The 21,287-nt window shown below is 35.0% G+C and overlaps 2 protein-coding genes across 2 annotated transcripts in view; one reads left to right on the top strand and one right to left on the bottom strand.

Annotated features, from left to right (window-relative positions):
• LOC110689828 (exocyst complex component SEC6) overlaps positions 1-13,365 on the bottom strand; it is a 33,892-nt gene extending 20,527 nt beyond the window's left edge. The window contains exons 1-9 of the mRNA XM_021866661.1: positions 12,934-13,365; positions 10,759-10,797; positions 10,551-10,639; positions 6,682-6,772; positions 6,463-6,552; positions 6,302-6,381; positions 5,446-5,538; positions 4,563-4,589; positions 709-816 (exon numbers count right to left, since the gene is read on the bottom strand). Of these exons, the coding sequence (XP_021722353.1) occupies positions 709-816; positions 4,563-4,589; positions 5,446-5,538; positions 6,302-6,381; positions 6,463-6,552; positions 6,682-6,772; positions 10,551-10,639; positions 10,759-10,797; positions 12,934-13,062 (746 nt within the window). The 5' untranslated portion in view covers positions 13,063-13,365. The remainder of the gene's footprint in view (positions 1-708; positions 817-4,562; positions 4,590-5,445; positions 5,539-6,301; positions 6,382-6,462; positions 6,553-6,681; positions 6,773-10,550; positions 10,640-10,758; positions 10,798-12,933) is intronic.
• A 1,019-nt stretch (positions 13,366-14,384) lies between these two features.
• LOC110689362 lies at positions 14,385-20,800 on the top strand. Its single transcript, XM_021866142.1, has 5 exons — positions 14,385-14,743; positions 15,186-15,424; positions 19,052-19,735; positions 19,856-20,119; positions 20,220-20,800. The coding sequence occupies exons 1-5, from the start codon at positions 14,385-14,387 to the stop codon at positions 20,798-20,800; spliced, it is 2,127 nt and encodes a 708-aa protein (XP_021721834.1).
• Positions 20,801-21,287: the final 487 nt, after the last annotated feature.

Genomic DNA, 21,287 nt, shown 5'->3' with positions numbered 1-21,287 from the left:
GCATCAAGCTTTAAGGGACTGGTAACACTTTCTTCACTTCTGAGACCAATTGGAAGTTGAAGGCCCCTTTTTAAAGAAGTTTATTCGCTTGGGAAACTAACAGGAGGAAGACAACAAATGAGAGAGATGATCCGTTTATAATAGAGATGAAGGACAAGAGATCTACATTAATAAGGAAGTATGTCCTCTGGCTACAAGGGAAGTTCATTGCAGGAGAGTTATTGTTAGATTTTCTGAGGAAAGTCGCATACCAAATATTGAAGTTCCATATTTGGAGGTTCTTTAACAGTTGGAACCTTAAGTGGAATGAACAACAGTTCTGTTTCCTTAAATTTGTTGATGAGACCATGCATGATAGAGGGTTTCAATTTATCTTCAGGTTTTAATTTCAGGAAAATTGCAAGTGATCCAGAGGGAGCATATAATTTTTACCATATCCTCCCTATTGTACAGGATTGACACCCCCTGAGTGACCTCTTAATGTGATTCTTCAACACTGATTTAAACAAAATTGTCTGATTTGATATACTTTGTAGGTTGCAGAATTCCTTAGATAAATGAGCGCAAGTAATAAAGAAAACAAATGTATTCACAGATAAAATTTTCCATCGAAAGAGAACTAATTTCAAGCATGCATAAGTGAAGAAAGATTTGTTAAGATAAATTTGCACTGAATCAATGCAAATAATTCAGACAAAAGGTGTTTACTTTGTGGTTCGACGAGCATTTCCAATCGATGCCATTGCTCCATCTCCCTCAGCCTCAGCAGCTTCCTCAGCAAGTTGATGATCAAGAATCTCTTGCATTTCAACCACCCTGTAAAGTTCACAAATAATTGAAGACAGCAAAAGGGAAACAATAAATGTCCATTTGACATACTTGGACATCAATGATATAATATTCAAAATCTACTTCTTCAGAGGAAGAGCATGCAATGCAAAACTCTTTCGACATTTAAATACGAACAAGCACTCAACCAAACAACAAAGACATTTGGATTCAATGAATATCCTATCATGACACTACTATTTTTTATTTTTTTTGTATCTCCTTCAAATAGGAAAGAGAGGGACATTACCATGCCATGTAAATAACAGGCCCCGGAAACAGAGAGAATCCAGCATTTAGGGGGGTATAATGGGCATGGAAACAAGCTTTAGAAGAGGCTTCAACTTAGTGGCATTCAGAACACCCAACGAATAGGAATTTGGGTCCAGGAAGCTGCATGGAACAGATTTTTTCTTTTTTTTAGCTCTCTACTTGGAGATTGAAAATACTCAAAGAGACCTAAACCCTAAATTTTATATGGTAAATTGATTTCTAGGTGAGGAACTACTCCTTAAATTGAGACTGGCATACTGACAGTGGCTTTATTTGCAATATTTTAAGCTTCATAGCTATTCAATATATTGTACTTGCAAACAATGTTTTATATACTAAAACTTAATGGTGAAATCAAGTGTCTGGGTACAAAAGATTCAAATAGCAGTGTGTAATAGAATTACCTAAGCAAGGGCAGTATAGGTATTCTAGTAATATTACTTTAATAGATTAATAGTCCTTAGTACAAATAGAGAAGTCATTGTCATTGAGTAGATAAGAATGTTCATGTGATAGGTCAAATTTAAGAATCATTAGTTTCAGTTTTCGGAACTCATAAGCTTTTTTGTGGCACTGTCACTAAGCAACAAAGCGCCAAGACGCCAACGACTAATTGTTCTTCGTCATTGCAATTGTAATCTTCCTTGTGCTTGTTGTCAAGCAATTAATACAATCAATGGCCACACTTGTGCTGCATTAGTGCCACGCTTGCTAAAACATAGGCAGGGACTACATTAGAGGTTGATTATGATTGAAAAATCTGATAATGTTAGCAATCATACTACATATACAGAAATGTAAGGGGGGGTTCATTTGGTTTGTTAAAATGGAATGGATTGGTATGGAGATCTCATACTAGGGAGGTATGGATTCTAAACCCAACATACTTGTCTAAACTTGTTTGGTTTACAATTTGAAATGGTTTTTAATAATCTTATAAGGTGAGGGCTAGGTGGAGTTAGAAACCTCTTAGTATGAGATTACATATACCAAACAATAAAATGGATGGAATGGATTCTAACTCCATTCAAATCCATTCCAAAAGCTCCAACCTCAATATTTGACTGTAGTATTAACATATACTTAAATTGCTGGAAAAACACACTTAAACAATCCCAACTATTGCTGATTACGATTTACCTACAATAATCCCAACTAAAGTTTATTTTTTAATAATCCTAACAATGCACCCAGGTTTCCTAGAGCACACCCAACCGGTCATCAACCTAATACAACAGATTGCTCCGACACGTGGCATCACGTAAGTGGTTCAAAAAAATTAAAAATTAAAATAAAAAAAACTAATTAAAAAACAGAAGGAAAAAAAAAAAGAAAAAAACCCTCCTCCCTACCACCTAGACCAACCGAATTCCACCACCACCTCGCCGGCAACCTCCCCTTTCCCTTTCCAATCCACCGAAAACCACCTCGCTCACGAAACCACCCCAACCTCCCTCCTTATCCCCTTTTCTGATTCGCCTAGATCCACTAGCAAAACTCCCCAACTAAGGTTCTTTTTCGATTTTCCGGCGAGGGAGGGAAAAGAGGGGTGGTTAATGGAGGTCGAATTGCTGCGACCAAGAGGCGAGCAATTAGGGGTTGGTGTGGGGTGGATCGTGGCGAGTGGTTTTGGGGGTTAGGAGGGTCGTCGGTGGGGCTGATTTGCGGGAGTAGCAATAGTTGTTGAGTCGGTGGATGGTGGTTTTGGGGGTTAAGAGGCATGTCGATTGGTGGTTTTGGGTGACCGGTGGTTTTGGGTTGGAGGAGGAAGGAAGAGGAGAGGCAGGGAGCGGTGGCGGTGGCGATCCAGGTGGATGGCGCTGGCAATAGTTCGGATCGTCAGTGAGAGGAGAGAGAAAGAGGCACGAGAGGGAGAAAGAAAAGGGAGTTTCGTTAGTGGTCATGAACAGACAGCGTGGGACGGCAATTGGTGGGAAGGGGCAGGTGATCGAGGTGATGGTGGCGGCGGCAGAGCCGCGGTGTTGGGCGAAGAAAAAGGGTGGAGCTGCCATGGCCTAGGGATTCATGGTGGGTGTAAGGTGGCTCGAGGGAGGAGGGGACGACTAGGATGATTTCTGATATTTTTTTTCTTTTTTTTAATTTTTTGTAAAATAAGCCAATTATGTGTTTACCCTTTTAGCAGGTAGCCGGTTTTTGGGCTTATTGCAGGAAAGTTGGGCATATAGTTAGGATTATTAAAAAATAAACCTCAGTTGGGATCATTGTAGGTAAATCGGCAATAGTTGGGATTATTAAAATGTATTTTTCCTAAATTACTTGACCTATTTTATATATTTTTGAAGAGTAATGTTATATGTAGCTCTAAGGGCTATATATAAGCATTAAATTTATTCTTGGAAATTGTATAAAATTAGGAATTTATGACAAAAACACGCGTAAATTAGTGTTATTAGTGTTTATATTTTGATAATTTCTTAACTTTTTACGATTTTCAAGTGTAAATTTAATGCTTATATGTAGCCCTAAGGGCTATGTATAACATTTTCCATTTTTGAATTGATTTGTGTTCTTGGATTGGTATATGCATGATGGAACGTAAAAAGTACTAGAATCTAATTAAATAAGTATGCTCACATTTTCAATATTTGCAATAGTTTGAAATTGTTCAAATCAGCTTTGTTTGCTTAATATAGTTTAAGTTAATTGTACAAAAAATAGTCGAATTTCTTATCCATGTTGGATCAACCTGTGTTTGCTAAGTCTCAACACACACTGTGCACTTGCGGTAAAACATTTAAACTTATCAGGCTCCACTTTATATGGCTTCTTTTGATATTCTTTGGTCTTTGTATGGTCTTTGTATCCCCATGACTATTATGAGTAGAACATAGGAGAATCAAAGGTGTGATTTAGGAATATTTTTGATACCTCTTCTTCTTGTCTTTTACAAGGTAAAACCTACTACCATCATGAGAGGAGTTTTGTTCAAAGTGATTTCATGCGTACATTTTTCCCTCCAAATTGTGTTCACTATTCTACAATTAAGATAATTATCCCCAAAGAACAAGTATTGGAAATGAAATTCATCATTTGACATTACACAAAGCATTTCAGTATTTGAAAGTAAATTTGAGTTCAAAAACGCAACCTTAAATGCCATGGTCCCTATTTTATGTCCGGACAAGTAGCACAAGTGGAATCAGAGCTAATTCAGATCTGTAATGACACATTAATTAAGGTTGGCCTCATTTGATTAATCATGCTTATTTAAAAGATTATGGTCCTCGAGGAAATGAGGAATATGATTCATATTTCCACATATAGAAGATTAGAAAAACAAGAAAGGAAAAATCTATGATCTCAATCATGAAAAAGGTTTCATAATATATACCATCCATGTCAAACTCACAGTACAAAACAGACAGAGGTTTTACTAAAAAAATCGTAGACACCCATCACTGGTGATATATAGAATAGATGATTCAGACATATATGTGTACCTTAATGCACGAACAAGAGTTTGAGGACTGCAAAGAAGATAGCAGGTATCAGTTAGCACATTCGGAATACAAAATAGCTGAGGCAAAACATGAATATAAGGGTTGATATCACAATCCGAAAAGCATTTTATTTACATAAGACAAGTTGAAGCAAAAACAAAAATCAGAGACAAGTGTGTTTTAATTTTGAAACCCATACAAAATCTTCCACCCTCACTTATCAATTTAATTAGTGAACCTACCTTAAACATTTCTAATTGAAAGTGTATAAAGAATTAGACAACTGTTCCCATTAACTATTCTAAATACTTATAAAGTCCCATCAAGGTTAACCTGGCGCGCCTAGTTAACTTCTCAACTCTTGAATCTTTGAATGACCATTAAGTAATACAAGTCATAAGTAATAGCTATACAGAAAGTGCACAGTAACATATTCATCAGAACTTAAAGAATATTACAGACTACAACAAAGCATTCAATTTACAATTCCCAATAGCTGATCATACATTCACACTTTAAAAATAAATCACTGAAATGGTCCACCTTTTTTTGCCTGGTTTTCTTTCAAGAAGGTAGTACTCTCATGTACCAGTTGCTCATTAATCACATCCATGTTTGTTACAAATATCAAGCAAATAACAACAAAGAGCTAAACTAAGGATGGCAACTTTTTTCCCTTAGTGTCTGCCCCTTTCTCCCCTCTTTTCACCCTAAGTGTTTGTGTAAGCAACCAAGAAAGAAAGAGCATGCATTTTCTTATCAATAAAATTCAACTACACCGTTGAAATAACCAGTCTGCATTTGAATCATAAAAATCTAGGAAGAGTAATTTCTGGAGAAAGTAACGCCATTTTTACTTCTTAAAAACAATAAATGCACATACCTTTCTTTAGAAAGTTTATAGAAGTTGCCAATATGACCCCATAAGGTCTTGTCGAATGTTTCCCAAGTTCGATCTACATCTTCAAAATATTCTCTGGGTAAAAATCAATATTGTAAGTCTTGAAAGCATCACATGATAAAGGAAACCGAAAGCAAATACATCAACATATTAATGCCAAAGAAAAAAAAATAACTAAAAACCCCACAGTTTTCAGTATAATCTTGGTCAATTATTGAGTTGAGATGACTTAGTATATGAGGTCACTTTCTTGTTTGAGCAGAGTTCAATCATCTTAGATCCGAAATCATACAAGAGAAATTTGTTTTACAGGGTACTCATCCTATATGTGAAAATAAACCTTACTCTTTTAACTATACAACCAAATTCATAAAATAAAAAAAAAATAAAAATAAAAAAAAAACAATACTCCAGAATCAAGATCTACAGCAAATATATAATAAAAATTCAAATGTCCTCATACAGATAAGCCAATTGAGAATAGGATTCTCGAGTCTCTAAATAGTTTGAACAATTACTGGCACTAGATCTAAGCACCTAAGGTTCCTCACTACCAATGCTTGTATTTGCTTCATCCTAAAGAAGGTGGTGGTTGACACCATGTCTAATGGAACTATTTGATTAGATATGCCAAACCTGAGTTTCTTGATAGCTTTTTAGGTGAAACCATTGTGATGGGATGTGTCATATGAGTATAAATGGTAAGAAATTAGATAATTACACAAACATAAGCACAAGACAAAACATATCATCACCAAGTAACAGCTTGGGATGATTGATAATCACTTTTCTTTAATCACCAATAAACATTACCAAGCATCCATGTAACAAAGGTTACCTTATTCTTCCAACCTCTTCTTTATGTGATGCAACAGCTGCTAACGCAAATCTCCTTTTTCCATCTAGAGCAGTCAATCTCTGCCATAATTAACAGGGCTAAGAATAGGGGAGAAAAACATAACACCTAAAAAGAGAGAAGTATGCAAAATTTTGATTTGCCTCGTATGTGTTGATAAGCTCTTTATCATCACTTAGTGATTCTCGTGCCTCAGCTGCTTCATCAGATATGGACATCATTCCCTCAATATCCTGCATTAGGTTCATTTAATTAAATTTTTTAAAATAATAAATTAATCATTACAAATCAATAATAGTAAAATTTGACCGAGAGCAACATCTCTTCAGAGTAACCAAGCTTGGGTCGATTGAGAATCCAACCTTCAGAGTCTTGTTCAAGTTATTCCTCACATTGCTCAGGAGTTTTATCTGATCATGATTATCTATCAATGTTTGGCATTCTTGGCATAGTCTGATATCAACAAGAAAATCAAATTGAGTGAGCCATGAATATTGCAATGTGAGAAATTAAAGGGGGAGACCAGAAAGGGGGGGGGGGATTTTGGAATATTACTACAGCCTACCATCCTCTCTCTCTCTTCTTTCATACCTTTTACAATTGCTAAGCAAAACACATTGTTACTGTAAAAGTTGGACCTTCTGAGAAATTATAATTCCCAATCACTCCTGAAAAAATGTCGGATGAAGGTACACCGACCTATTGAGTGGTATGAGGATCGTATTTTTCACACAATGAGATAGGAACCATTCAGAATTCATAGATCAGGTGTGCATTATGAATACGAAAATTTGGATATTCTTATGGATAATTTATAAAGAATTGCTTACAGACTCATTGAGATAAGGATGATTTACATGTGGAATTTATTGATTTGGAGAAAGCCAACGTTAACGGACCAAGGGAGATACTTTGATGGGGTTTAACAAGGAAAGGCATTTTGCAGAAATATATAGACATTATTAAGGACATGTATGAGGGAGCTAGTGCAAGAGTGCGCACTACTGTTGGGAAGATGTCATTGACCTAAGTAACCCAACACTTGATTCGGACCTTCCACCGATATGGGTCTATACTCGAAAGAAAACCAAGGCCAAGGAGACAGGAGTACAAGCAACAGAACAGCAAAATTAGCCAAAAGAGGGTACAGAAAAAAAGCAGTTAATGAAGCACTTGTGAGAGTGGTGACTAATTCTCTGAGTTTGTGATACTTTTGTCAGAAGAAGACCAATGCAATTAAATGTAGGTTTGATCCTCATAATAGAGCTTGAGTATAAAAAGGCAGTAAAAGAAGTAGTATAACAAGTTATCCAGAAATTGAGAGAAAACACTTGTTGAGAGTCTCGAAGCCTAAAGCTACTAGTGAGATTGATAGCCTAAAGTTACTAATGAGATTGAGTCACCCCCCATTAATCAGTTTTTATCAATCAACAAGATTTCCTCTTATATTCTTGCTTATTTATTGTTATTACAGACTGTCGAAGTTGGTCTATAACAGAAGCTGAAGAGTCCCTATCACAATTGGAGTTCGTCAAGGTTCCACACTTAGCCCTTTTCTTTTTCCCTTTTCTTTTTGCCATAGTCATGGACGAATTGACGAATTCAATCAAGATGATATACCAATACCATGGTGTATGATGTTTGTTGACAATGTTGTGTTGATTGATGAGACAAAGGGAGGCGTGGAAATTAAGTTGGAAATGTGGAAACGGACTTTGGAATCACATGGCTTGAAGGTGAGCAGAAGTAAGACAGAGTATTTAGAATGTAAGTTTAGCATAGTAAGAAACAAGGAGGCATTGGATGGAATATTGTATGAGGTCTTCCGATATTTGGAATCTATTATTCAAAAGGATAGAGAATTAGATTGAGATGCAGCTCATAGGATCAAAGCAGGTTGGTTGAATTGGAAGAAAAGGAATTTTTATGTGATCCTAGCATGCCTAATAGATCGAAGGACTGAATGGCAATTAGGCTTGCATTGCTATATGGTACCGAATGTTGGTTATGAAGTATCGTCATGTGCATAAAATGAATGTGACAGAGATGTGTATGTTGCGATGGATGAGTGGCCATACAAGAAAGGGTCAAAGAGGAAGAAAATAGGGGTTATATACATTGAATACAAGATGAGGGAGAATCACTTAAAGTGGTTTAGCCACGTAAAAGGGAGACAAAGTTAGGCCACGCCGCTTCGGTAAGGAGGCTTGAAGAGTGGCAAAGTGTTAGGGATCAAAAGGGGTGGGGGAAACCTAAGCAAACTTGGAAAAGGGTGATTAAAAGTGATATGAGTGCTTTAGGGATTGAGGATAATATGGTGTTGGATAGGCGAAGTGGAGGAAGAAAATTCACGTGGAAGACGTGTCATATATATATATATACTTTTTGTTTATTCTATTTTAGTATTTACTTACTCAACTCGTGTTTTGCAAATTTTACGTATTTCCTTTGCTATGGTTTTCTCAAACCTTGTTTTTTACTCGCACATTTTTCCTCTCCTTTTTATCCCTCGCCACTCTTTAAAATTCTCGTAAATTCTATTTTTTTTTTCACTTTACTCACCTCTTTTTTACCCAACTTTTATTCAATCAATTATCTTGCTATGCTCTTTATCCTTTTTGGACAATTCCTTATGACGATTGATGTTAGCCGACCCCAATTCCCAAGAATACAAAATGGGCCCTATGTTATTCTAATACTACCTCCGTTCATGGTTATCTGTAACTTTTACCAAAAATGGACGCTAAAGATTATGTGCAACATTTCCAAACTTTTCCATATTTAGTAAAAAAAAATTAACAAAAAAAACAAAAATACCGTTACTTAAAACTTTATAACATCAATTACATTCTTAAAAACATAATTAATTAATTACTAATCTAACCTAATTAATCTAACTACTTCTATCAAATTTAATTCATCTCGCCCAATAACTCATTGAAATCAACCAAATTAGTTCAAAATCATCCAGTTTCCACATTCATACCCTAATTTTTCACCTTCTTCATCTTCTACGTTACCTTTCTCTCTCCTCTTTCAAACTCATTCTAGATCTGGTACGACGAACAAGAAGACGACGTAGGCTGTTGTCACTGGGTTGGATGGGTATTCGGTGGGTGTGGCGGTTTCTTAGGTGGTTTTGGGTTCAAATTGGGGTGGGTCGTGGTTCTGGGTTCGAGTTGGGGGTTTAGTTTCAGGTGGGTTGGTCGTTTCAGTGGGTGATCGTTTTCAGTGGGTGGTCGTTTTTGGTGTGTGGGTTTTGGTGGGTGATCGTGGATCTGGGTTCTGGTGGGTGGGTTTTGGTGGTTCCGTCGGTGGGCTTTGGAGGGTGGTCGTCGATATGGGTTTTGGTGTGTGTTCGTGGAGGTGGTGGTTCTGTCGATGGGTTTCGGTGGCCGGGACGTTGTATGGTTCTTTCAATTTTTTATATTTTTTATTTTGATTAACTATTAATGACATACCCTTACTTTTTGTTAAGCACCATTAAGAAGTTTTGCATTGGAGTCCGTTCCTCCACCCAAAGTTGAACATAACTGTAACGGAGGTAGTATATTTTAAGAAAACAACTAGTCTACAATATACAGAAAATAGAAGCTAGTAGCAGAGCTTTCCATAAGACTAACCAACTTAAATTTGTACCACTAACGATCCACATTGAGAATAAATTATGAGGTTGCTCACTGGCAACCTAAATAGTGGCCAATCCATTTTATGAACATACTCTTCCAGCAAGCCAAAACAGGACAACTACTTCCGCTGTTCTCAGCCTCACACCACAAGTTGTTGAGCATTCATGCCACTAAATACTCTTATCTTTTTTTCAGCAATGAAATAGCTCGTAAGCCATATCAAATGACCTACAAACATATTTTCAGATGTATAAAAGAATATTAAGTTGACACAGAATAGAGTCAAGAGTCCATCAAAGACTAGATAGTAACCTATGGTGTACTTTCTAGATAATTTTTATCAAACCAGCAGCTAATCATTGAAGCCAGGGAACGACACCTCTATCTCTACGCCTTGTTCAAACTCTTACCATCATACTAGACACCCACCCCTTTCTTCTCTCGAATAGGAATGATAGATGATGTCTAAGAAAAGCATGATTTAATATCATATATTCATATGGGTTTGGATTAGGTGGATAAAAGGTCAAATCTCCAAAACTCAAGATGTATAAGAAAAGAAGGCTTTAAGGTTAGTGTGAGGCTATGCTTAAACAACTTACTTCTCGATGGAAACAAAGTTATCTCGAAGATTATTAACTGTTCTTTCTGACAAGGAAAGTGATTTAAGTCCAGATTGTGCCTGCTCAACCTGCAAAAAGGCATATTATTGGTCAAATGTCGGCAGATTTGCAATGAAAGATACCAAACAACAATAACGCTACACAAATATTAGGAAAATATTGAAGCTATTTACAAGCTTGAAAATACCTGTTCGGCAACCATGGTGCTAAGCTGAGCATCATTTGCCTGATCATAACAATAGAAATTTGCAGTCAGGTCAAGGGACTGCCATAATATACTATGGAAGAGGACATTAGTCAAGAAGAAGAGGATGCTATGACATTGATGAGATAGATTACTAGTATCTTAGTATGCCAAGTAGCAAGCTTGAAGCACTACTATATTTGCTTTTCTCTCTGCTTATTTTACATATTCATTTTATGTTGAGTGTGTGAATTGTGTCTTAGACCTCTTAATTGAAGACTTTTATGCCATTACCGCCTTTGGCGGTATCTTGTGGTCCTTTCTCTATTTTATGCATTAATAATATGTTATTTTGAATATATAAAGCTTATATATTGCTATAGAGTGATTTTACAGTGTTTTGACACTTGCGGTGCGTCTCGTATCCAAAAGGTGTGCGTCTCGTATCCAAAAGGATGGAAGAAGTACAAACTACCAAGTAGTCATGTTAACTAATATAATCCACAAAAAAAAAAAACAAAAAAAAAATTGCATAATACTCTATCAATAATCACCTAAATACCAAAGAGACCAACTCCATCCACTTTGAGTTGTGTCAACATTGTCAACCAAAAAAAAAACCTTCGATAGTAGTTGGATAGGAAACCTTAGCATGTTTTATGTCCCTTCAATTATCAATGTTTGTTAAAGCCATGCAAAGCTTATAAATCTTCTTTTAAGATTCATTGGCAAATCCAAACAAATTGTCCCTTCAATATCAAGTGAATTCACGCTCCAATGCAGCGTCATTCCACATTCTAGAGTGAATTCATGTAGGCAATTTACCCATGCAACCATGCTTAGTCAAAGTATGCTGAAAATGGATAACGGTAGGCTCTAGTGAAGTTAGAAAGTGGAAGAGTAGCCATAGAGGTCCCCATTGCGGTCTAATAAAGTTCAGGCTGCCAAAATTTTGTCGAAACAATCCCAAAATCATCAGCTCAATGCTATGGTAAATTTACCAGCTCAATCTCCAAACAATAAAGTTTTAAACCATTAAACTGCCATTCAACTGCAGATATACATCGATCAATACATAGGCTTAACTTGCTAAGGAATAAAAAGAAAAACAAGAAAATGAAAATCCTAGCATAATTGTGGAGTTCCAAGGCCAATCTTGTTTGAGTCAAACATGATTACAGCACCTAGTCTAAATCCCATCAAGGTCAAAGACAAACTAAGAAAGTTATAAAATTTTACCTAACCCTTAACAAAAATACATTTTCTAATTCAGTTCTAGGTTGGTAAGTTGAAAATAACACACAAATATTTGAGGCCATAAGATACAGTGCAATTAACGGTAAATATGCTTTAGTTCAATTTATGGATGATAAGCTCACTTGATTTCACTGAAAAACTGAATAATTAAAAAAATTTCAAGGCATCATTCGTAGTACGAGTGCAAGGAAAAGAATATCTAGGTTTTCTGGCATCTCAAACTTCATAAATCATTTTATCTATACTTAAGTAGAACCATGTTTCCTCATATTTGAAGTTTCTCAGGTTAAGAGGTCCATTGGCATCCTGAAAAGTAGTCGTCTAGAATAACATATGCCAGTCAACATAACTCTCCACCACGTCAATCCATGTCCTGCCTGAATGATAATTAATTCATACAGCATTAATCCCAAAGATGCTATAGCATAATAATGTTCAAATTCTAACGAACAGCAACTTTAAGTATCCAATAACACAGCCATTTTTCGGCAGCATGGAACACGGGTATGAAGATTCAATAAAGGCGAAACATTATCTTCATTAGGAAATCGGCAAAAGTGATTACTAATTGTACAAATAAAGGGTTGTAAACCCTCCAATCCAAACATGTTTTCAACCTATCAATCCACAATAGTATGAGTTCATCATCAATTTGCAACACCGCTAATTAACAACTCCCTAACATCCACATTACTGAATTCCGATTCAAATTTCACTATCAACACGACTATTAATTTCGAACAAAAGAGTACAATTCTAGCTAAAACTTAATCCCACATCACCAAGAACAAATTCCACTCCTACTTAAGAATTATAAGCGCACAATTGCAGTATATAAAGCAATAATTAAAAAGCATCAAATCTAAAAGAACAAAACAAAAACAGAAAAAAAAAAAAAAAAAAAAAAAAAGATTAATTTACCTGCTGACGCGAAATGTAATCAGCCTTAATCGAAGAAATGGATTGAAGAAGCTCAGGAACAGGCAAAAGCTTGGCAACCTCGCGCACCGCCGCTTCTCGGGCTTCGACACCGAGGTCTTCCACCATCATTTTTGCCTTAGAATCAAAATCAATGTAATCTAATAGATAAAGATGAGCTCAAACTTCAATTTTCGTGAATTTCAGGCGATCTCAATCAATCATAGAAAATTCTAGCTGGCAATTTGAATTTCTCGAGGATTAGGAAGAATTTTATGATGAGGGTTGGCGATTTGGCAGAATTCGGAAAGTTGAACTCAGCAAATCTTGAATTCTCTTTCACGTTTGTTCGATTTACCTCCGAGAAACATGTACAAATGTACAATAGGAGGAATCCACGACGCAGGGTTAGACGGGGTTATTATTTTAACTAACAGACCGCAACAAAATAAAGGAGCTCCAATTTATCAATTTGAGTAACAGATTTAATGAAGTTACACAAATTCTCAAAATAGCAGGTGTGGGAGAATTTATTGTAAGACGAGCTAATTTACAAAGTAATTAAAGTTACAATTTATGAGGAACTAAAAATGGAGGAAAGTTATGCATATACTAATGCATAACATTGATTAAAATATTATAAAAACACATGGTAGAGAGTGAAAAGAGGAGAGAGATAGGAAGAGAGAGGCATGTTGGTGGACCACACCTATTTTTTGATCGGATTGTATCACGTGATGGTGGACCACATGCTGATTGAATCCTCAGTGGTACTATTTACGCATAAATTTAGTATAGCTAAATGCATATATAATACCATTATGTGCATATATAGTATCACTGTATATTCAATGGTACCATTTGATCATCCAATGATATCAGAATATTTATTCGTTTGTACATATGCATAATTACATGAATACCCTTTGTTATGCATTTCTAAATGTCTAACATTCCTCCCTTTAAAATTCCTCACAATTTACACTCTTATGGGTAAATTTTCATAAGTCAAAGTCAATGAAAGTAAGCCATTGTTCAAAGACGGGAGAGTAAGCTTCTACGAAAGGAGTCCAGCTTCGATGGACGAAACTCAAGAAACAGCTTCCCTCTTTTCCAGAACGAGATAAGCATTGAAGACTTGGTCTTTAGCCATCCAAATACAATCGTTAGTGGGCTGAGTTGAGGGTTAGCAATTAAAAGGATAACTTCAAATACTGGGGAAGGCAACTTATCACTCTACTACAGCTACATTCAACCCTATTCATCATCTATAAGAGGAAGAAGTTTCGTCCATGAGAAACACATTGAAACCTAGCTGCGAAAATACATTGAGCATACATTGTAACCTTTCCAATTAATATATTACATAGTTGCGGGTTAGAGCAAAGATATTCAAAGCAAAGTACAAGGATGATCGGTTTGACAGAGGACGAAGAGGTGAGATGAAGACCTCAATGTCTTGGGGTGCTAGAAGCATATTCAAGAGTATTTATCACTTGCGAGGTGGCCTTAGAAGAACCATAGCTAATGGTAAGAGCATAAAGGTGGAGCATGACTGGTGGGTGACTGATAAAATTATCAAATGCAAGGACAGTCAGCTTACTTCCACAGTGCAAAAACCAGTTCTTATCAGTGATTTGCTTGACGAGCAGGGCAAATGGAAGGTGGGTTTAGTATGGAAATGGTTTAGCCCCGTTATAGCAAAGGATATCCTTGCTATTCACCCCGGTAACCAACTGCAATCTGATGGTTGGGATTGGGGTCCTTCGAGTACAGGGCATTTCTTTAAGATCGGGATATTGGCAAGCACAGGGTAGCAATAACAATGGAGCCCCGACTTCTAGCTTCTGGAAAATATGGTGGAAATCGAAAATTTGGCCTAAGCACAAGATTTTCATCTGGAAATTGAAGAACAATGCTCTGCCAACGTTGAGTAACCTAAAGAAAAGAGGCATTGACATTGACACAAAATGCAAACTATGCAACGCGGAAGAAGAGACCACTAGCCACCTGTTCAGGGAGTGTGAAGTGACTACAAGAATCTGGAAATGCAGCAATCTGGGCATCAATTCAGAAATAGGAAGGAATCTTGACATAAATACTTGGGTGTCTAACTTCTTATTTTATTTGCTTTCAACGGATGACGATCAAAATCATTCAACCATGGAATTCGTGAGTACTCTCTGGAGTATCTAGTTGTCAAGAAATAACATCAGCTTCAATAATTCCTTAGTCTCCCCGCATAGTATTATCAGATTGACGCAGCATTGGAAGCAGAGATGGGACTCAGGGACTAAAACTGATGGACAAAGGGGTCGAATGGCAGCCACCAGGGAAGCTGAGGGCAGACACCAGAGTTCATGTGCAAACCAAGCCAATGACCAACCAGCAAACCAGAGGTACACTATCATCATTGATGGTGCTTGGAAGAAAGTGGATAGCAAGCTTAGCAAGGCATGGAGAGCAGCTGTTGGGTGGGTAATTAAAGATAGAGGTAACTGATAGGGGCAAAAGTCCCGTTTTTGCTACCTCCCCCTGTCAAGCTGAGGCTAAAGTGGCACTAATGGCTCTACAAAACTCGAATTTAGAAAGGGACAGCGTTGTGATGCTTACTGATTCTATGGAGTTGGCCCAAGCAGTCTCGGATAATACTAAAGCCAGAAGGGAGATCAAGCAAATTGTAGAAGAAGTTAAAAAATATGCTCTCTCATTCCAAAGTTTTGCGATTAGGAAAGTAAATAGAAGTAGAGTCTTTGAAGCCCATAAACTTGCAGTTACAGCAAGAAAGGGCATATGAGTCTTCTCTGTTTTCTTGATTGTAAAAAAAAAAAAAAAATATTTTACATAGTGAAAGTTTGGTAGATCCTTATTCTACCTTCGGTTTTTACCTTCTTTGGATTTTCCTCGTCACCAATTCTTGTGTCATCCTTTTATTTTTGCATTATCTTCTTTTAAGATTTTATTTAGTTAATTCGTAACCTAGATTTTGTTATTCAATCCCACTTGACAAAATTTAGCATAAACATATACTATAAAAGTTAGGAAAATTTGTATAAAAAAAAAAACCTTTTCAATGCACCATTTTGTAATAATAAAATTAAAATAAAAAAAAAATATTAAATGTTATATCGTATAAAAAAAAACCCAAAGTTAATTTTTTTTTTTTTTTGTTAAAACCTAACGTACCTCTTATTCACTTAATTAACTTCTATTTTTTTTCTAATTACCTTCTATTACTCACTTAACCATATAATAATTAAATTAATTTATAAATGAGAATAAAAAACAAAAACCACCACCTCCACCACCAGCTAGCTACCCCCTCCATTTCCCCTTCCCTCGGCAGCAACCCCCTCCCCAAATTGACCGTCACCTTTGAACCCTCACCCTGAAAACCCACCTCTATCGTCAGTTAACTCTCTTCCCTAGACTTTAACCCCTTTCAACCCACTTATCCACCACCTCAGTTACGAAAACCACTGCTGCAAGGAGAGAGAATTTTACAAAAAAATGGAAGATAAATTTCTGCCATGAATGGACAATTTCTCAAGCTTCCACACAATTTTATTTTCTACCAGATTCCCACAAAGCTGCCCTTCCACCCCAAAACCCCAAAATCGACCTAACCACTATTCCAAAAATCCTACCAATCCCCAAAAGTCGACCACCTACACGACTGATTGAAAGTGGCGAATGCGGCGGCTATTGTGGTGGGAATGGGTGTGATTTGATATCAATTAACAACAACCAATTAGATATTTCGATGAAAGACAATGGTGCAAATGGAGTAATGATTGGGTTTTGCGGTGATTGATTTTTGGGGATTTCGAGATGGTTAATTTTTAGGGGTTTCATGGTGGCTGGGTGGTCAATTTTAGGGAGTTAGGCGGGCGTATGGTGGTCAGGTGAGGATTGGTGGTTGTGGGGTTGTAGATGGGGGGTCAGGCGGTGCTGCTAGGGGAGGGGGAAAGGGAAGAGGTGGCTTGTTGGTGGTGGGGTGGTGGTTTTTGGTTTTTGTTTTAATTTATAAATTAATTAAATAATTAAATGGTTATGTTATATTTAGAGGCTAATCAAAAGAAATTACAAGTTAATCAAGTGAATTAGAAGTACTAGTTGTCTTTAACAAAAAAAAATTATAATCGGGTTTTCTTTTGCAAAAAAGCTATAAATTGGATTTTCTTTTGTCCAAAAGCTTTGAAAAGGTTTTTTTTTTCCGTAAAATGATACTTTTTAAAGGTTTTTTTTAACTAATTTTCCTAAAAGTTATTATTTTTCAAATATACTTCCTCTGTTTTTTTAATTATAAGTTAGAGTAAAATTTGCACATTTGTCGAGACACAACTTTGAACATCAATTTTTTTTTGAGAGTTGTAAACTTTATGAAAAAATTAATTTATAAAAGTAGATATTATGACAAATCCAACAACATATTATATGATCATATTTATATATAATATATTGGTAAAAATTTAAATCAATGATGACATATGAATAGTAAAAAAATCTCAAATAGTATATTTATAGTTTGTAATCATATGTCATCAATCATCATTAGTTTATAGTAACAATCTTTCTAACCACTGCTTGATTTATTCAAGCATTGATATATCATTTCGTATGTATTGTATGTCAACTACATACTAGACTAAGAAGACCAATTTAATTTTGTTTGTCAATACTTGTTTGTAATTAAGATTTAAGGTAAGCAAATATTTGTTTGTCAATACTTGAGATTAAATTTAAGTTTAATAGTTAATTTGTAATTAAGATTAAGCTATATATATGAATTGATTTGATTGTTTTTCATTTTTTTGATACTTCATTCATAATATATAGCCAATATAGGTGACCATTGTAATTCCCTTGATATGTTATTTCTTAAGCTGTTAGATTTGGATTATTTATTAGGTGGGTCTTTGTATACTATAAACATATGTCGTTCCACTAGCTGTAACTCTATGCTTATAACTTGTACAATGTATATATTCTCTAACTTGTAATGCAATTCTCATGGAATCAATTTTTTTTTTTTTAATATCATACTAAAAAAAAACCCCACACACACACAACATAGCATCTAGCATGTAAGTTACTATGGTAAGATAGTACCCATCAAAAGAAAAAAGTAGTATACTAAGATATTTTGTAGAATATATATTATCTTACTTCTTAAGGTAAACTAGTTTTTTTATAAATTCCTTAATTTATTTCCCAATTTTATGTATAGAATATTTCTTATTTCTAAGGCTATTATATATATAATCAAATGCAAATTACCATAAGTAAATTTCCTATATATAATATTAGAATGGTATACTTTGAATATCCTTTTTTTTAAAGAATATTATCTTAATCTGTAAGATATTTTAGATCTTAATTAGGTTCCTCATTCGTTCTCCCTAGAATATTATGTTTATAATAAAAGAAGATAATTCCTCAAATATTAACAACCCTATCAAATGCATTATATACACTGTAAGCTACGTATGGTAAGCTATAAAGTAGGCCTAATTTCCTACAATTAATGGAAGACAAATATACACTAAGCATATATAACTATAACTAATATACAATAAGAATACGTTGATACTTATCAATATATTCTAACATATAATATTACTGCTATTTCTTATAAGATATTTAATATGATGTGATCATGTGAATGCAAATTACCATGACTTACGTAACTAACTCAATATTGTTCTTTTTTTTTTTCCTTTTTTTTTGAAACCTTTTTTTTTTTTTTTTTTTTGACATCTAACTAACTCAATTTTGATTAAAAAAAAAGATTTTTTATTTTTTTATTTTACATACTTTACGTTATATCCTTTTGGTTTTCATATGTTATTCTTTATTTTCATGCATGTGAATGCAATTATAAATATCTACACTACTTACTTTTTTAGTTTTTTGTAATATATTAGGCCATGTTAACTGTGAGAAGGATCGATCCATGAAAATTTCCTTGATGCATTTGGACATAATTGAGTATACATAATTATGTTCTACGTACCTCACAATTTTCACATTATGATTGTTCACTTAATCATTTAATAGAATAATATACTTACAATAAGCTTTAATGCAAATCATTGACATAATTTCAACTATATTATAGATTTGCAGTTAACAGATGATCAGCTAAAGAATTTCACTTTATCTGAAATAGAAATTTTTTTGCAAAGTAATGGTAGCACACTTCGAAAATATCCCATGATACCTTTTCCAGATGATATGCTCATGTTAGAAGGAAGAAACAAGTTGATTCAAGATGAGTTGCAGTATGATAAATCATCATTACAACAAGAACATGAGGCCCTTTGTTCAAGTCTTACCGATGAGCAGAAAGAGGTGTACAATAAAATCATGAGTGCGGTTTCAAAAGATGAGGGAGGTGTTTTCTTCATATATGGCTATGGTGGCACGGGTAAAACTTTCATTTGGAGAACTCTATGCGCTGCTATAAGATCCAAAGGAGAAATTGTGCTCCCTGTTGTTTCAAGTGGAATTGCATTACTTCTCCTTCCCCGAGGAAGAACAACTCACTCTAGGTTTAAAATACCTTTGAATGTAACGGAAGACTCAACATGCAATATAAAATTGGGAAGTGATTTGGCGGAGCTTTTAAAAAAGACAAAGCTTATCATTTGGGATGAAGCTCCTATGGTAAATAAATTATGTTTTGAAGCACTAGACAAAAGTTTAAGAGATGTTTTAAGGCCTTCAGAACAACCATTTGGGGGTAAGGTAGTTGTCTTTGGAGGAGAATTTCAACAAATCCTTCCAGTTATCTCGAAGGGAAGTAGACAAGACATTGTGTTTGCAACAATCAATTCATCTTATTTGTGGAATTTTTGTGAGGTCCTAAAATTGACAAGAAATATGAGGCTTCAAGTAGGATGATCAAATTCAAGTAATACAGATATAAGAGAATTTTCAGAGTGGATATTAAAAATTGGAGATGGTACGGTAGGAGAGCCAAATGATGGTGAAGGTACTATAGAAATTCCTGATGACAATCTGATAAAGGAAGCAACAAATTCGATCGAAGCAATTGTCGATAGTACTTATCCATCTATTCTTCAGAATTTGTGGGATCCAAAATACTTTCTAGATAGAGCAATTTTAGCACCAACTCACGAAAATGTTGAAGCTATAAATGATTATATGTTATCTTTAATGCTAGGTGAAAATAAAGTTTAAATTATTACTTGCTTATAAATGATTACTTCTTAATTTAATATATAAGATTTTTATTGACTATTACTTGCTAGCTTTAATGCTAGGTGAAGAAATAGAGTACTTGAGTTCTGACAGCATATGTCAAGCAGATACAACCATGGGAATTGAAGACTTTTATCCACCCGAGTTCCTAAACACCATTAGATGCTCCGGTTTGCCAAATCACCGGCTAATATTGAAGGTTGGTGTTCCTGTCATGCTTCTCAGAAATATTGATCAGTCTTCTTGCTTATGTAATGGTACCCGATTGTTGATAACTCAGCTAGGAAAGTATGTTGTTGAAGCCAAAATAATTTCAAGTAGTAACATTGGGCATAAAGTGTTCATTCCTAGAATGGTCCTAAGCCCATCGGATACTACCACTTTGCCAATCAAGCTTCAGCGTAGAAAATTTCCATTGGTAGTTTGTTTTGCTATGACAATAAATAAAAGCCAAGGTCAATCACTCTCACATGTTGGTTTATATCTACCAAGACCGGTTTTTAGTCATGGTCAGCTTTATGTTGCAATCTCCAAAGTTACAAACAAGAAAGGTTTGAAGGTTCTAATATGTGATAAGGACGGAAATATTGCTAACACTACAAACAATGTAGTATACAAAGAAGTATTTCAAAATTTGCCATGAGAAGGTATTACTCAACACTAATTAATATATAAATTAATATTCATCATTTGCTAACATTGTTTTAAATCTACATTGTTAAACTCTCTAACTTTTGTAATCAATTTTTACATTGCAGTGCTACAATTCATGGACTTTTATTAATGCCCAACTAATGAACGAAGTAGGTAGAGATTGAAAGGCATTAAGTACTTTAATTAGATTTTTGTGGTTAGAGTCAAATAATTTAATTTTTATTCAAACATTGTATGTGTTGGGCTGGACTTTAAATAGATTTGTTTGTGTTATTTTTTTCTTCATATAAAACAATTATTTATTGCTTGATTACTTATATGATAAGGGAGCAAGAAGTTTTAACAAAAACACTTCTACAACAACATATCATTCACACTATACAGTTGATGATAGTTTTGTTTCATATTTTTATTACTCATAAGTTGGATTAATTTCGCATATTAATTAGTTAATCTTATTTAATATTATAAGTCGT

This window comes from Chenopodium quinoa, unplaced genomic scaffold, assembly GCF_001683475.1.
Source record: "Chenopodium quinoa cultivar QQ74 unplaced genomic scaffold, ASM168347v1, whole genome shotgun sequence".
NCBI lineage: Eukaryota > Viridiplantae > Streptophyta > Magnoliopsida > Caryophyllales > Amaranthaceae > Chenopodium > Chenopodium quinoa.
The sequence above is the reverse complement of the archived record's forward strand: the minus strand, read 5'-3'. Positions and strand labels throughout refer to the sequence as shown.

What these genes read in the sequence shown, in the direction of transcription:
- LOC110689362 (XM_021866142.1), top strand. Translation starts at nt 14,385, where the DNA reads ATGTCTTGGGGTGCTAGAAGCATATTCAAGAGTATTTATCACTTGCGA. An exon ending in GGGATATTGGCAAGCACAGG is followed by an intron (nt 14,744 to 15,185) that starts GTAGCAATAACA and finishes TAGTATTATCAG; the next exon opens with ATTGACGCAGCATTGGAAGC. An exon ending in TCCAGTTATCTCGAAGGGAA is followed by an intron (nt 19,736 to 19,855) that starts GTAGACAAGACA and finishes CAAGTAATACAG; the next exon opens with ATATAAGAGAATTTTCAGAG.